At 50.4% G+C, this 14668-nt stretch overlaps 6 protein-coding genes across 6 annotated transcripts; 2 read left to right on the top strand and 4 right to left on the bottom strand.

The window, feature by feature from the left end:
- Positions 1-1489: 1489 nt before the first annotated feature.
- Positions 1490-3873, top strand: N7511_009860 (uncharacterized protein; the record flags this gene model as incomplete). The annotated part of the gene is made up of 2 exons (XM_057132237.1): positions 1490-1890; positions 1965-3873. 2 exons carry the CDS (start codon positions 1490-1492, stop codon positions 3871-3873), a joined length of 2310 nt encoding a protein of 769 aa, XP_056980225.1.
- A 532-nt stretch (positions 3874-4405) lies between these two features.
- On the top strand, positions 4406-6350 carry N7511_009859 (glutamine--tRNA ligase; the record flags this gene model as incomplete). The annotated part of the gene is made up of 3 exons (XM_057132236.1): positions 4406-4579; positions 4630-5526; positions 5577-6350. The coding sequence occupies 3 exons, from the start codon at positions 4406-4408 to the stop codon at positions 6348-6350; spliced, it is 1845 nt and encodes a 614-aa protein (XP_056980224.1).
- Positions 6351-7210: 860 nt separating this feature from the next.
- Positions 7211-8766, bottom strand: N7511_009858 (proteasome regulatory particle base subunit RPT5; the record flags this gene model as incomplete). Its single annotated transcript, XM_057132235.1, has 3 exons — positions 7211-7869; positions 7922-8337; positions 8453-8766. 3 exons carry the CDS (start codon positions 8764-8766, stop codon positions 7211-7213), a joined length of 1389 nt encoding a protein of 462 aa, XP_056980223.1.
- Positions 8767-9057: 291 nt separating this feature from the next.
- On the bottom strand, positions 9058-10718 carry N7511_009857 (putative trimethyllysine dioxygenase TmlH; the record flags this gene model as incomplete). The annotated part of the gene is given in 8 exon segments (XM_057132234.1): positions 9058-9179; positions 9229-9300; positions 9355-9837; positions 9892-10019; positions 10077-10211; positions 10224-10374; positions 10427-10487; positions 10680-10718. 8 exon segments carry the CDS (start codon positions 10716-10718, stop codon positions 9058-9060), a joined length of 1191 nt encoding a protein of 396 aa, XP_056980222.1.
- A 686-nt stretch (positions 10719-11404) lies between these two features.
- Positions 11405-12570, bottom strand: N7511_009856 (putative peroxisomal dehydratase; the record flags this gene model as incomplete). Its single annotated transcript, XM_057132233.1, has 5 exons — positions 11405-11750; positions 11812-11905; positions 11967-12287; positions 12353-12401; positions 12451-12570. The coding sequence occupies 5 exons, from the start codon at positions 12568-12570 to the stop codon at positions 11405-11407; spliced, it is 930 nt and encodes a 309-aa protein (XP_056980221.1).
- Positions 12571-13104: 534 nt separating this feature from the next.
- Positions 13105-14507, bottom strand: rmtA (protein-arginine omega-N methyltransferase HMT1; the record flags this gene model as incomplete). Its single annotated transcript, XM_057132232.1, has 7 exons — positions 13105-13111; positions 13167-13638; positions 13695-14026; positions 14086-14195; positions 14260-14279; positions 14348-14361; positions 14413-14507. The coding sequence occupies 7 exons, from the start codon at positions 14505-14507 to the stop codon at positions 13105-13107; spliced, it is 1050 nt and encodes a 349-aa protein (XP_056980220.1).
- Positions 14508-14668: the final 161 nt, after the last annotated feature.

The following is a 14668-nucleotide window of genomic DNA, read 5'->3' as shown; positions in this document are numbered from 1 at the left end:
TAAGACTATCAAGTCAGCCCAGCCCCGTATAAGTGATCACATACATACCCAGATGAGCAAATGAAAGCATCCCAGTGGATCAATTAGGCAAATGTATTCCAAATCTCACCATCACACACACCCAGAAAGTGGCGCATTCCCCATCGCTCGCCAGATCTAATGGTTCCATTGGCCCGAGGGAATCGACCTTGGATGGAGCTGGTCTCCACTGAGATCGAGTTTCAGCTCGGGTTCTTTCGCACGTTCTCCAATATTTTTTCTGCATGATACTGTACATACTGTGGTAGTATTATATATATACTGTAATAGGGAACATAGTCCCGAGCTCTGGTACCCAAGGTTCCGTGCTAATTCGTGAAGATCGTAATGAGCGACATACAGTAATTACTACTAGAGTATACAGTATACTGTACAGTATCAGTATCTACCCCTATTGAAGTGGCGTGGATGAGGGTTTCCGAAAAGTGGAAAGTATGGTTCTGCAGATCGCGATCGATCCCGGGAGATTATAGGGCTCTGAATTGACTAGTTTTTGAGGGTTGAGCTGGTTCCCGTTAATAAATGCCCTTTAGTGTACCAGACATTGAGGACATGGAATGACGACTCCAATGTACTCCGGATACTCCGTACATGTACCCCGTAATGCAGGATGAAGTTAAGATTGGCCCTTTTGGCTTGCATAGTGCGCTTGGGCCCCGGTTCGTATACTGAAGGACAAATGCAGTTAGCCTCTTGTTGGTAGTATACGTTAGTGGTCGAGTTTTTAGTCCAGGTTGGAGGTCAGTGGACTACTGCATCCAGTATAGACCGGACCGGATTAGGGTCTAAGAGTCCAGGTGAAACACTCGTCTGTGATAAAGCACTCATTGTAAAGAACTCCAGAGCAAAGCAACCAAAAGAAGAGGAAAAAGGGGTAAATCGCCCTATGACCCACATTATTAAGCCCGAACAGGTGATAGTGCAGAACCCTCAGACCTTGCCATGGCCTTTGATATTGAACCTCATATGATATATAAGGTGAAAGTGTGTGTGGGAGTTGGATGTGAGATGTCGGGATCATAATAGTCCTCAATCCCTCGCATCAATGTGAGCAACTATAATCCGATGGAACTATTTCGACCTCAGATGTGATGGGATCAACCCCTGAACCGCCCCTGTCAAGCCGTCTCCATACACGGCTCAGCAACTCCTGATGTGGGGGGCCGATCTGCCTTTTCTTTACGAAAATCCGTACAAAAACGTGGCGTCCTTGAGAAAAGCCAAGCGTTTGGTTCAACGGGCTTCGTACTCCGCTCGTTTGGATATCCTCCTTCTTTGCCCTGCCTCACCTGCCTCACCCTAGGAATCTCCTCTATACTTCCATTACGCCTACGCCAGCTACGCCATCCCGCATCCCTACATTCCAGTCATCCCTCTTCGTGATTGGCAATTAACGTTGCTTTTGCTCTCTCCGTATCTCGCGTCGCTCCGATGCTAGAGCACCTTCACAATGAGTGTTGTTGCTACTAGACCGGAGACCTCCGGCTTCTACAGCTCAATCCCTGAGGACCATGTTGCCGACTATGCCACGCCTGTGCAGCCAACTGCCTCGCGAACCTCATCCGTATCGTCCTACAGAACCAACTACAGCGCTTCAACCGCGCCGACCGCATACTCCCCCTCCTCGCCCGCCTCGTCCTATCGCCAATTCGACTCGCAGGGCTCGATCCCCAAGATCACAGAGCCAATTCAACGTCGCATACCCCAGGAGGTGTACGAGGTAATCATTCACCACCTGGAGGACATGCACAAAGGCCAGCACCAAGCAGGATGCACAACGTGTTTCCAACGCGACCTCCATGCCTTGTCCTTGACTTGTCGGTCGTGGGAAAAGGCCGTCAGAGCGCCTCTGTGAGTACCCGTGTGGCCCGTCCCGATGGCAGGGATATGCAGGAAGAAATTCAATCTCCTAACCTTGTCTTTAGGTATCACCATGTTCACATTGTTGGTAACGATTCCCCGGCCCAATTGAAGAAATACCGTTTGAAGCGCGGGAGTCGCCTGAAACTCCTGAGAAGAACCCTGCGCGAACGAAAGTTGTTGGCCGGTCTGGTTTCCGAGTTGCGCGTGCCGCAATTGGACCTGCTCTTTACCACCACCAAGCAAAGTGCCCAATGGCAGGAATACCGCGACCTCGTGGCATCGGTGGTCATGGTGTGCCCGAATCTGGAGCGTCTCTTGGGATTGTCTATCCCCTATCACCACGAATTCGACCGTCTGACCCATGCTTTGTCTACTCGCAAGAAGTTAAAAGAGCACACTTGGGTTCTGGGCGAGGCCGCAGAGGTATCAGAGGTGTCTCCTCGCGATGACTTCTGCCCGGGAAGTTTGGGCCCTTCTCAGATGTTTGAATTCCTGGACTACCACGCTTCTTGGTCGAGCTTGGAAACATTGATGCTTTATGGATTGAATGGCAATGGCGCGTTAGAGCCTAGCATCTTCCTACGAATGTTCGATCTCCTTCCCTCTTTGCGAAACCTGTGTATCTCTTCTTTCAACGAGGATGCCTTTGCCGACAGCACCTTGCTGTGTCTACCGCCATTGGAGTCATTGCGACTGGAGAACTTGCCCGGAATCACCGATGCCGGTCTTACACAGTATACCTCGCGACCCGAGTCAAATTCCCTAAAGACATTTGTCTTGGTGGAACAGAACATCGAGTCCCTCCTTGTCATTTCCAAGATTCTTTCATCACTACGACAGCTTGAACGATTCAAAATCGTGCAGACAGAAAAATGCCCAACTCTCCCAAAAGAAAATATGGTATTCCAGCCCATCCTTGCCTCTTCGACTTTGAAATACCTTCACTGGGATGTAGCATGCCCAGACCCAGGCACTGCTCTCACTCAACTTGATACCCTCCCCTTTCAGAAATCCTCCAAAACCTCCAACACCCCCAACTCCCACCTCGCCCAAAGCATTCTCTCCGCCGGATTCCCAGAATTAGAATCCCTCCGCGCCCCCAATGACGTGGAACCCCCCGGTGCGCTCCAGGCCACATGTCGCCCAATTTTAAAGGGACAAGCCTTGCTCCGACCCGACCGATACAGTCTCCCCCGCAGCTCGCATGGGTCTGTGAATACGCGACCCCTCGCCTTACCAGCCGGCAACAACCTAACCTCTGCTCGGATCCGCGCCCAAACCTTCATCGACATGGCCGCGAAAGACACAGAGGCAGGAATGCCAGTACTGATCCAAGATTACTCGGATAGCTTTGTGCCCGACAATGCGCAATCCTCTCAATTCGAGGATGAGGCTGACCAGGAAATGGACGACTACGGAATCTGGGCCGCTGCCGAGCGATACAAACACCAGGAAAACAACCATGACGGACCAAAGACCGTCTACGAGTTCCACATGCCAGCCTTCATGGGTCGTAGCGGTGTTAGAGATCCCGCTACCGGTGCATCGATCCCTCAATTCATCCTCCGCCCCGATATCACAGGCCAGGAAGCTGACGGTGGGTTGATTGGGTGGAAGCAACTTCTCGCATCGAATCAATCCCTCTCATACGCCGCTGGAGTAGGCGTCAACTGCTTCGAGAAGGGCTCAAGTCCTCCCATTCCGCCTCCTGAAGAGGTTGCCTCGCCTTCATCGAGCACATCTCGCTTCGGCTGGGGCAGCTTGAGTGGTCGGTCGGTCATGGGCACATCCCCTTCGACGCCTGTCACACCAATCACACCAATGAGCAGTATGTCTAGCCAGGCATTGCCGTGGGAAAAGGATACCTGCACTGGATCCTGGAACCACAAAACGGGCCGGGAGTGGTGGTTCCATATGGAGCGTGATCGCCCGAGCAATACAGAGCTCATTGATACCAAGCAACTCTTCTGATTGCTTTGAACTTCTCTTCTTCCCTCTTTTCGATTTCTTGTCAATACTTTCATACGCCATATACCCCATACTTATTCGATCTCTTTTTTTTCTTCTTCTCTCTTCTACCTATTGTCTTCTTCTCCTTCTGACTAGGTACTTCCGTTTCCATTTTGTACATTGTTTATGATGCATGCGCTGTGTCAGATGCCGGGGCGTTGCATAATGGTTCAATACGCATCGGTGGGATCTAATTTTACTTCAATGGGTCTGTGTTGTCTTTCCGGTGGAGGGTAATAGGTGGGATCGGTGTTTTCAGTTCGAGTCTGCAACTCTCTGTATCATATTGCACAGCAACAATTGAATGTACAGCATTACATGTAACGTTACTCGATCTATCATATTGGAACTATAACTTATACACTGTGCTCACGTGTCCCATGACTCATCCGGGGCAGAATCGGACCGATAAGTGGGACTGATAAGCATATACAAAGAGCCCCTCGTTGAGAAAAAATATCCCCCACATTTTCCCCTACACTCATTCGTCGCAATGGATCCCGGAAAGCCTGTTGATCTGCCCGAGAGGCCCAAGGAGGCTGCTGAGCCCGCAGACCCTAACAAGAAGTCGAAGAGCCAGCTGAAGAAGGAGGCAAAGGAGCAGGCCAAGAAGGACCGCAAGGACCAGCCCAAGCCTGTCAAGGAGAAGGCCCCCAAGGCCCCCAAGGCCAATGCAAAGGAGGCTGCTCCCCCCGGGACCCTGATGCCATGTTCAAGGTCGGTTTCCTGTCGGACGTCTACCAGGAGAAGCCCCTCTCCGAGACTGTCCCCAAGATCCGCACACGATTCCCACCCGAGCCCAACGGATTCCTCCACATCGGTCACAGCAAGGCCATTGCCATCAACTTTGGATTTGCCAAGCACCACGGTGGTGAGTGCATCTTGCGCTTTGACGACACCAACCCCGAGGGCGAGGAGGAGCGCTACTACAATGCTATCCGTGACATCGTGACCTGGCTGGGATTCAAGCCCGTCCGTGAGACCTGCGCCAGTGATAACTTCGACCGCCTTTACGAGCTTGCTGAGGATCTCATCAAGCGTGATGGCGCATACATCTGCCACTGTACCAAGGCCGAGATCAAGGTTCAGCGTGGAGAGGGCGAGGGCGGCCAGCGCGGCGGAGAACGTTTCGCTTGTAGCCACCGCACCCGTCCCATGGAGGAGTCCATGACTGAGTTCCGTGCTATGCGGGATGGCAAGTACAAGGCCGGCGAGGCTGCTCTGCGCATGAAGCAGGATCTCACAGACCCTAACCCTCAGATGTGGGATCTCTTTGCCTGGCGTATCATGGACAGCGAGGAGAAGCAGCACCACCGCACTGGTGGCAAGTGGAAGATTTACCCCACCTACGACTTCGCCCACTGTCTGTGCGATAGCATTGAGGAGATCTCGCACTCCCTCTGCACGACTGAATTCGAGCTTTCCCGCGTCTCGTACGATTGGCTCTGTGATAAGCTGGAGGTCTACCGCCCCAACCAGCGTGAATACGGCCGTCTCAACATCACCGGAACCGTCCTCTCCAAGCGCAAGATTATCCAGCTTGTCAAGGAAGGCCACGTCCGCGACTGGGACGATCCCCGCCTGTACACTCTTATTGCCCTCCGCCGCCGCGGTGTTCCCCCGGCGCAATCCTCTCCTTCGTCAACGATCTCGGCGTGACAAAGAACACGACCAATGTCCAGGTCGCCAAGTTCGAGCAGGCCATCCGCCAGTACCTAGAGGCCACGGTGCCCCGTCTCATGGTCGTCCTCGAGCCATTGAAGGTAATCATCGACGACCTTCCCGACGGCCACGTCGAACTAGTCGACTCCCCCTTCTCCCCCAAGGACGCCTCCTTCGGCACCCACAACATCCCCTTCACAAAGACCCTCTACATCGAGCGCTCCGACTTCCGCACCGTCGACTCACCAGACTACTTCCGCCTCGCCCCGGGCAAGACAGTCGGTCTCCTCAAAGCCCCCTACCCCATCACCGCCACCTCCTTCGAGACCGACCCCACCACCGGCGAAGTCACCGTCGTCCACGCCAAATACGAGAAACCCGCCGACGGCGAAACCCCCAAGAAGCCCAAGTCCTTCATCCACTGGGTCGGCGAGTCTGCCGCCCACAACAGCCCCATCCGCGCCGAGGTCCGCGCCTTCAACCAGCTCTTCAAGTCCGAAGACCCATCCGCCCACCCCCAGGGCTTCCTCGCTGACATCAACCCCGATTCCGAGGAAATCTACAAGAACGCCATGGTTGAGACCGGTATCACGGATATCACCCAGTCCGCGCCGTGGCCTAAGGCTGCGGCTGAAGATGACGTTCAGAACAACAAGCACTGTGTTCGATTCCAGGCTATGCGTAACTTTTACGTTTGTGTCGATCGTGAATCCACTCCTGAGAAGTTGGTGCTTAACCGCATTGTTACGCTTAAGGATACCCAGGGTAAGAACTAGATTTGAGGACTTGCTTTCCTGAGAATTGTCCTCTTAAGAGTCTTTGTGTTTGTTGATTGTGCACCTGGCCTTTCTTCAATGTCATGTTGTGGTGTCAGTGTCAGTGGATGTGGTTATAGGGAGTAGAAGTGTGTTTCGGGGATGACCGTGGTTATGGATTTATGACTCTTGCATTTTTGTTTCAGCTTGTAGGTTTTGATATAGAAAATCTTATCTAACTATCATATTTACACATGCACATCAGTTAACTTAGTAAGTTCTATCGACATCATACGTGTAGACAAGCTGCGAGAAAGGGTAAATAACCACATATCTAATCCAGTCTTGAACAAGAGGTGAATTGATAGTTCATACTGTAGGAATGAAATAGAGTGGCATGAGTCTTGCTCTTTGAAAGTTATATAGGACACGAGCCGATTTATCCTCAAGCACATGCACGTTAGCTATATTCTTCAGAACTCGTATTCTCGCGTACAGAGAGTATTATCAGAAAGAGATTCTCAAGAGAGCGAGCTAGAAAGCTAAGAAACATTGCCACAAGTGGGGTGTAGAGCTGCAGACGCTCCAGGACTACTCAGATGTCGAATTATGGGATAGTTACTCATGCCATGCTACAGGATGAGGATGAGGAGCTACTGAAAGGCCATACATATAAGACTAAATACTGGTGGGGTTTATATTTCAGTTCCATAGAATGTATAATTCATTGGGGTATGGCATGGCATTATGCATAGCGAATTACCGACCTCATCAAGCCGAGAGCATACATACATGACACGACACAAAAGGAACGAGGAAACAAGCAGAGGGAAAGGTAAGGATGGGAGGACGTCAGAGAGCACACTGCTGTCTAGTCTAATCTAAACATAGATGCCCATGTTGGTATCCTTCTTCTTAGCCTGGACTTCAGCAATGGCATCCACGTAATTCTCGTGTCCGATCTTGCTAAGACCCTTCCTCAATGCAATCATACCGGCCTCAACACAGACAGCCTTGAGCTGGGCACCACCGAACTCGTCGGTACTGCGAGCCAACTCGGCCCAGTTGACGCTGTCCTCGACAGACATCTTACGAGAGTGGATTTGCAAGATGTTGGCACGGGCTTCCTCGTTGGGCAGGGGGAATTCGATCTTACGATCCAGACGACCGGAACGGAGAAGGGCAGGGTCCAGAACATCGACTCGGTTGGTGGCTGCTAGAACCTTGATACGGTCGTCGGAGGCGAAACCATCCAACTGGTTGAGAAGTTCCAGCATGGTGCGCTGCACTTCACGGTCACCGGATTTCTCAGAGTCGAATCGCTTGGTTCCCACGGCATCCAATTCGTCGATGAAGATGATCGAGGGGGCCTTCTCCTTGGCTAGGGCGAAGCAGTCGCGAACAAGCTTGGCACCGTCTCCGATGAACATCTGCACCAGTTGGGGGCCAGCAAGCTTGAGGAATGTGGCGTTTGTCTCGGCGGCACAGGCTCGGGCGAGGAGGGTTTTACCAGTACCTGGAGGTCCGTACATCAGAGCACCTAGAGATGGAGTTAGCATTGGATGCGTAGACTGGAACAGAGGGAAACACACCCTTAGGGGCCTTGATGCCGATTTTCTTAAAGCGCTCTGCCTCCTTCATCGGCCATACGATAGCCTCCACGATTTCTTCGATCTGCTTATCGAGACCACCGATATCCGTGTACTTCTCCGTAGGCTTCTCGTCAACCTCCATTGCCTTGACGCGGTTGTCATATTCGGCTGGTAGTGTGTCCAGAATGAGATATGAGTCCTTGTTGACACCGATGAGGTCACCGGGCTTGAGCTTTTCGTGGTCGACGAGACCGATAAGGGGAAGGAAGATAGTCTGGCGGGTGGAGGTCTTGATGACAGCGGATTTGCCTACGCGGGTGGCATCCAGGTCGATATTGGCCCCTTCCTCTGCTGCCTCTGCCTCCACATCAAGATCCAATAGTTCAACAACGTTTCCAACGAGGTACGGTAGTTGTCTAGAATGCAGATACAACGTTAGTCAAGATCAAAGGAAATGAGACTTTGCAGGGTTCGTAGGATACGAAGCTCCGCGAGCCCGCGGAACCGCAAAGAAGACGTTCGACACCGCACCTGTTGTTCTCAATCTTCTCTTGGTTATCCTTCACCTTCTCCCTCATTGTACTCTGCTCGTGTGTCAAACGCTGAAATTCGCTTTTCATGATGCGCATCTCGTTCTCCAGCATTCGCCGCCGCTTGACAATGTCCGCAGTGCTTGAAGTCAAGATCTCCTCATCCAGCAGCTCTTCTTCATCGTCCTTGTGGTCGGCATCTCCCATCTCGGCATCGCCGTCGCCTTCAGGCTTGCGATCATCGCCATCGTTCTGGTCTTGCTTCTTGTCTCTCTGATCGCGCTCAAGGTCGTCGAGGTCCTCAAGAGTCGACATGGTCGGATCGAGAAAATGGAAATTGTAGAATCAGAAAAAATAAAAGCCCCGATATGCAGAGATAGCTGGCCAAGAAATTGGAAAGGGATGAAGAGAGATGAGAAACGGAGGTTGCTAGAAGGAAGAGCTGTCGGTGACAGAGCTCCGTTCAACGTCAGCGCCGGTCGTCACGTGATGTCTACAGTGTTTATAATCATGAAGGCAGTGGACTTTCGTCACTGATATATCGGATTGTTGCTCAAACTATGTGATGTTGCCAATTACACTCCATATACAATTCATGCTATAACTCTATACAATGCTATTCGGGTTCTCAGGATCATCGCCTGTAGGGACATTGCCAAGGTTGTTCAACACAGCTTCACGGCCATATTTGAGCAATCGAAGTCGAGAAATGAAATCGTCGTTGTTGACTAGATGTTATTAGCACCGTGTATCAAAAATAATGAGCTTAAGGCATACCATAACCCCCGCACATTCGCCTCTTTCCAGTAAATTGGGAGCGACCATGCATCATTCTCCAGTTATCGAACACTAAGTAGATAATTAACGGAGGAACCCTGAATCGTAATACCTATAAGAACTCACTCAATGCCGTTCCAGGTTCAAGCTGCGTCCAGATCTCTCTGGTTTGAAGAATCTCATTATATCGACGTGCCGCGCTGTACCATTCCTGCTGCTCCTCCGCCGACCAGTCGACTTTAGGCGCCCGATCATAGTTGTTCCAACGAATCTGATACATCTGGTTCAGGTCGGGATGAAGAGAGAAAACCGGGGCCTGCGCAGATGGCTGGATACACGTGTCTTCGTTTCCACTGGTGTGCCACGGATGTCTATACTTGATCAATGCTTCATAGTACGAAGGATTTTCCGTGCGTAATATATCCGCTGCTTCGAATCCGTCAACGAGAAGGCTGCCGCCCCCTTCCCCTTCGGTATGGGATAGAAGGTGGAATAACTGAAGTCTTGCTGGGTCTGTGAAATATGTGTTATCTGTATGGGCACCCAAGAATTCATTGGTGTAAGCAGTGTCCTTGAAAGTCAAGTCGGCTGTGAAGTCCCAGAACCCGCCTAGAATATTATCATTAGTATGTTAAAATAAATCCAGGAGTTGTGAATATATACCATAATGAGTGTGTCTGATAAACGCAATCCGCTCGATGAGACCCTGAGTCGCTTCCGGAGTAACAGGGACACCTGATACAAAACAATATCCTTTCTCCCACTTCAAAGAGGTCAGCACAATACTCCATCTATGAGCAAGGACATGAAAAAAAAAGCAATATAGGGTTCCTTACAATAAGCTCTACCCATTGTCGAAGGTGAGACTCATCAGACATGATGCCTTCATACGAGACTGTTGGATATTCTTTCTTGGCGAGAGAGGTAGGAACAAAGGACCTTTTTTACGTGTCAGAATACTCCCAAAAGTGCCCTTGACATGACTGCAATCTTACCTGACAGGTGGTGGGCTGCACTTAGGGTCTGCCGCTGCAGGCGAAACCGTAGCACGGGCTCTAATAGCATTTCCCTGGTCTTTTCCATTGCGGTTCTGCTTATGTGGACCAAGCCATTTCCATGGATAGATACCCAGGTGCTCGTCAGACCCTGTAACCGCGTCAATGCTGATCTTCCTGGTGACAATGTAAATTGCACTTACATTTAACCTCAAGAGCATCGCGTTTAGACTCGAATGACAACACACGAACATCTTCCGATATCTACAGAAATCATATCACAGACAATCAGCATGAATATATGAGCCTTCAGCTCGGACATCTTACCGCAAAAGTGTCGGCTGCTCTTTGCTTCGTGTCTGGATGGATACAATCTGAACACTGGCAATTTTCACTAATAGTAGTTTGAGAATCTGCATCGCATAATCAATTTGTGGTATGTTTCCGGTCACTTACCGCAGGAAGAATTGGCCACTGCATCATATCAGTATACATGGTAGTCTATCGAGTAGTGATCAACTCACAATTCTAACTTGTGTTTCTGTCCTGCAGTATCGGTAACATCTTGAAATGTCACGATTCTCGACGCTGGTCCAGCTAAAGAAGAATAAGGCCGCCGTTTAACCTTGTCTCTATTGTCATGTTGAGTCTTGAGGCTCATGGATCTTATAGACCTAGACGCGGCATTTCGGCAATTGACCGCCTGACAGGATCACACATATATGAGTTTATCTCCTAACAGATGACTCGATTTGACAACAAAAGAATCATGAACATACCAGACCACCAGGCGGGGCAAAGCGGGGCCTGATTTGGACAACATTAGCTCTTTATGCTCATCGCCTGTCTATAGATCCTCTTACGTGCTCTGTTTCAGCAGCCCAGTTGACCTGAGTGCTGTACGCCAGCTGAGACTCATGGTTTGTGTTTCAAAGGTGGGTTATCGAAGGTAAAAGATCAATTGAAGGTCACTGATCGGATCCGGGGTAGCATTGATGAAGCCTAAGCGGAGCATCAGCCGAGGTGATAAAACGGTCACGTGCAAGGATAGAAGGAACTATACCAGCCTCGAGAAGGAAGACTGTGACATTGCGATTAAAATTGTCTTTATAAACAAGAAACATTTATTTATTGTTCATGCCCGAAAAATACATGCTAAGAATATGCTCCATAATATAAGCTCACAGCTTACTCTTGACAGCACCAACAACCTTCAACAAACAACGACCATTGCTCAGAACAACCTTGCCCTTGTCATTCTTAGTAACAAAGCGAACCTCCTCATAGCCATCTTGAACATTGCCCATCTTCCACATCTCAGTTGTGAGCTTATCGCCAGGTCGAACGGGCGAAGCAAAACGGGCCTGGAACTCCTTCATATTGGCAGGATCGCTGCCACCCAGTTCACGCAAAATACCGTGCGCAGCCGAGTTCCAGCTGAAGAGACCGTGGATGATAATACCGCCGAAGCCCATCTTCTGACCAGGCTCGGGGGTGGCGTGGAGAGGGTTGTAGTCGCCGTTAAGACTGAGAGGCGTTAGTACCCAATGACCTAGTCCTGTGCAATATTTCAATATTTTAAACTTACCGATATAGGTGGGCTGTCTCCATGTTGCTCTGAATAACATGGGTGGCATCAGGAGTCTTGCCCTGGGGAGGGGCGAAGTTAACAGTGCTGGGCCCTGTTCAAATATATCAGTATACATCATACATCGCGCATCATAGGATGAGTCCTAGTCTTACCCTTGGGACCGCCCCAGCCTCCTTGGCCAACAAGGAAGCCGCTGGTCACCACCTTGGAGTAAACCTCGTCCGTCTCCTTGTCGACAATAGACTGCTCGGTCTCAATAACGGTACCGGGCTTGCCCTTATCATAGACACCAATAACAGTGTTGCGCAGCTCGAACTTACGTCCGGCGCTAGTGGCAGGAAGCGGCTTCAGCACTGTGAGCTTGCGCTGGCCATCGACTCCAAAGCGGTGGTCGAGGTCGGGCACTCCGGGAATGTGGACAGCTTTTTGGCGGCCGTAGAAATCAGTGACCTCTTGGTCAGTGAGCTTGAAGGCTGGGAAATGGGGCTTATGTTAGCGCGAAATGACAGGGCCGAAATCGGGGGTAATATTGACATACGAAGGATGAGAGAGTAGGTAGGGAAGACGGCGAAGTTGGGGTGAAGTTCCTATACATCAATTAAACCAGATGTTCGGACTCATGCCCATGAAGCTTACATAGAGGAAGTGCAGCTCATCGGCCTTAATGCCAATGCTGTTGGCGAACAACAGCACATCGCGCTTCTGCCAAGAGACCTCTTGACGTGGGAATTCGTGACCAGCTCCGGGGGCCGACATTGTATATATTGCAGGAGATATAGAGAGATGTGAGATATGTCAGAGAAGGAGGGAAAAAAGGAAAAGGCAAGCTAAAGTATCTCCGCCAATTGCGGGGGCTATGAGGAGCCGAGGATCTGATAATTCTGGGATGATTTGTTGCCGTTGGTTAGCCGACGCGGCATCTTCTTGGCACAATTTCCCAGCGCAGATCAAAGATCAGAGCTGTTTCTACTGGAACATTACGGATGGCTAGCATTGAAAAGAAAAATTACATTCCAGAAGAAGAGCGTCGGATTTTGCTAGACTAAGCATCGACTCGGGGTATCAGCCCACCTGGAATTCGAGGAGCTTCACAATCATATCTCCGTTCGCGCCGCAAAATGCCTTTTCCTACCTCCCATGTACTAACGCCGAAAGAAACAATGGCGAATATCGCCGTAGGAAATTTGCAAACATGCCCATGCCATAATGCATTGGTGATGAAAGTATTTCCCGTGGATCGTGCAAACGTGCAGTTATAACACCCATATCGCGTTTAAAAATAATAATAAATTAACACCTGCAGCGGATTAGTCAATTGAAATCTGAGGATCAAAAGTAGGTGATCAACTTACATGCGGTAGAAGCAGCCACCCTCAGCAGCGCGGGTGGGGTCAGCAGTCTCGAACTTGTAGGAGATGCCAATGTCCAGATCACGCTTGTTCTTCTCGTTGGGGCGGTTCTCGATCCAACCGGTAACACCCTCCTCCTCCTCAACAGTGAGGACATCACGGAGGTAGAAGACAGTCTGCTTCCAGTGAGTGTACTTGGCATGGGGTCCAGTGGAGAAGTGAATGGGCTTGTGGCAGGCGCTGAAGTCGATATCGAACCAAGCGATGAGAGCGTGGATGAAGTCGCTGCGCTTGGCAGTGAGGGAGTAGGGGACCTTGAAAGCAAGGTCGGCGGCGGTGACGGTGTTGAGGTCGAAAGTGATGATCGGGCAAGGGTCAGTCACGAGAGCCTTCATCTCGACGGTGTCGACGAGGGGCTCGTTGAGAGCAATCTCCTTCATGGGGCTGTAGTCAAAGCCATAAACATTGTCCCAGACTAGAGGTGGTCAGTAAGTTGAATATCACGGGATTGAATACTGCAGAATTGCTTACATCCGATCTTGTCGTCCTTGTAGTCACCGTCCTCAATACCGGCAACGTACATGGTGGCCTTGTCGGGGAAGATAAGACCACCGGGGTTGAGGTAGGTGTCACGGGCGTAGAGAACGGTGTCCAGCATGGACTCGTAGAGAAGGAAGTAGCCCATCCACTCGGAGATGATGATATCAACCTTGGGGAAGGGAAGGTTAACCTCCTCCATCTTGCCCTGGAGAAGGGTGATCTTGTCAGAAAGGCCGTTAACGTGAACAATCTCACGAGCCTTCTCGATGATCGAGGACATATCGACACCGATGACATGCTTGGCACCAGCACGAGCAGCGAACCTGTGAGGGGATAATGATTAATGGCAGGCTCATTGGTTTGCAGATAATCCAATACGTACATGCTCAGGATACCGGTTCCACAGCCGACATCAAGGACGACCTTGTCCTTGAAGATGTGACGGTTCTGGTAGATCGAGTCGCGGTAAGAGCGGGTGCGGACATCATCCTTCTGTAGACACAAGACCAATTAGAAAAGGTGAACAGGGCGATTTTGCCAGTCAATATGCACTTACCAGCATCTCCTCGTGGATACCTATATTTGAGAATAGCAATTGTCAGTCAAATCAAATCTGAAGTTTTCCATTTACTGGAATAAATTACCGTGGTGGTCGTAGCTATAGAATGGTTAGCATTTGAATTCCGAAGGAATTGCCAGAACATCGTACCTAGTGAAGTAGCGAACTTCAGAGTGCTCCATGCCGACCATGCGGTCGGCACTGCTGGTCATGCCAGAAGGAGTCTCGGATCCGTTGTTGTTCATCTTGGCTGGAAGAAGAACGGGAATATGGAAAGTGAAGAAAAATGAAAGGTGATAAGAGACCAAAGAAGTCCTTAACTTTTTTTTTTCTGATTATTTGCCCGCCCGCCAAGCTTAACTCCAATCCCCGCCCGCACTAGCCGTTTTCAGGAGTCACGTGGAGT

The sequence above is a fragment of the Penicillium nucicola genome (genome assembly GCF_028828085.1).
Source record: "Penicillium nucicola strain IBT 29836 chromosome Unknown utg000010l, whole genome shotgun sequence".
Taxonomy (NCBI): Eukaryota; Fungi; Ascomycota; class Eurotiomycetes; order Eurotiales; family Aspergillaceae; genus Penicillium; species Penicillium nucicola.
The sequence above is the reverse complement of the archived record's forward strand: the minus strand, read 5'-3'. Positions and strand labels throughout refer to the sequence as shown.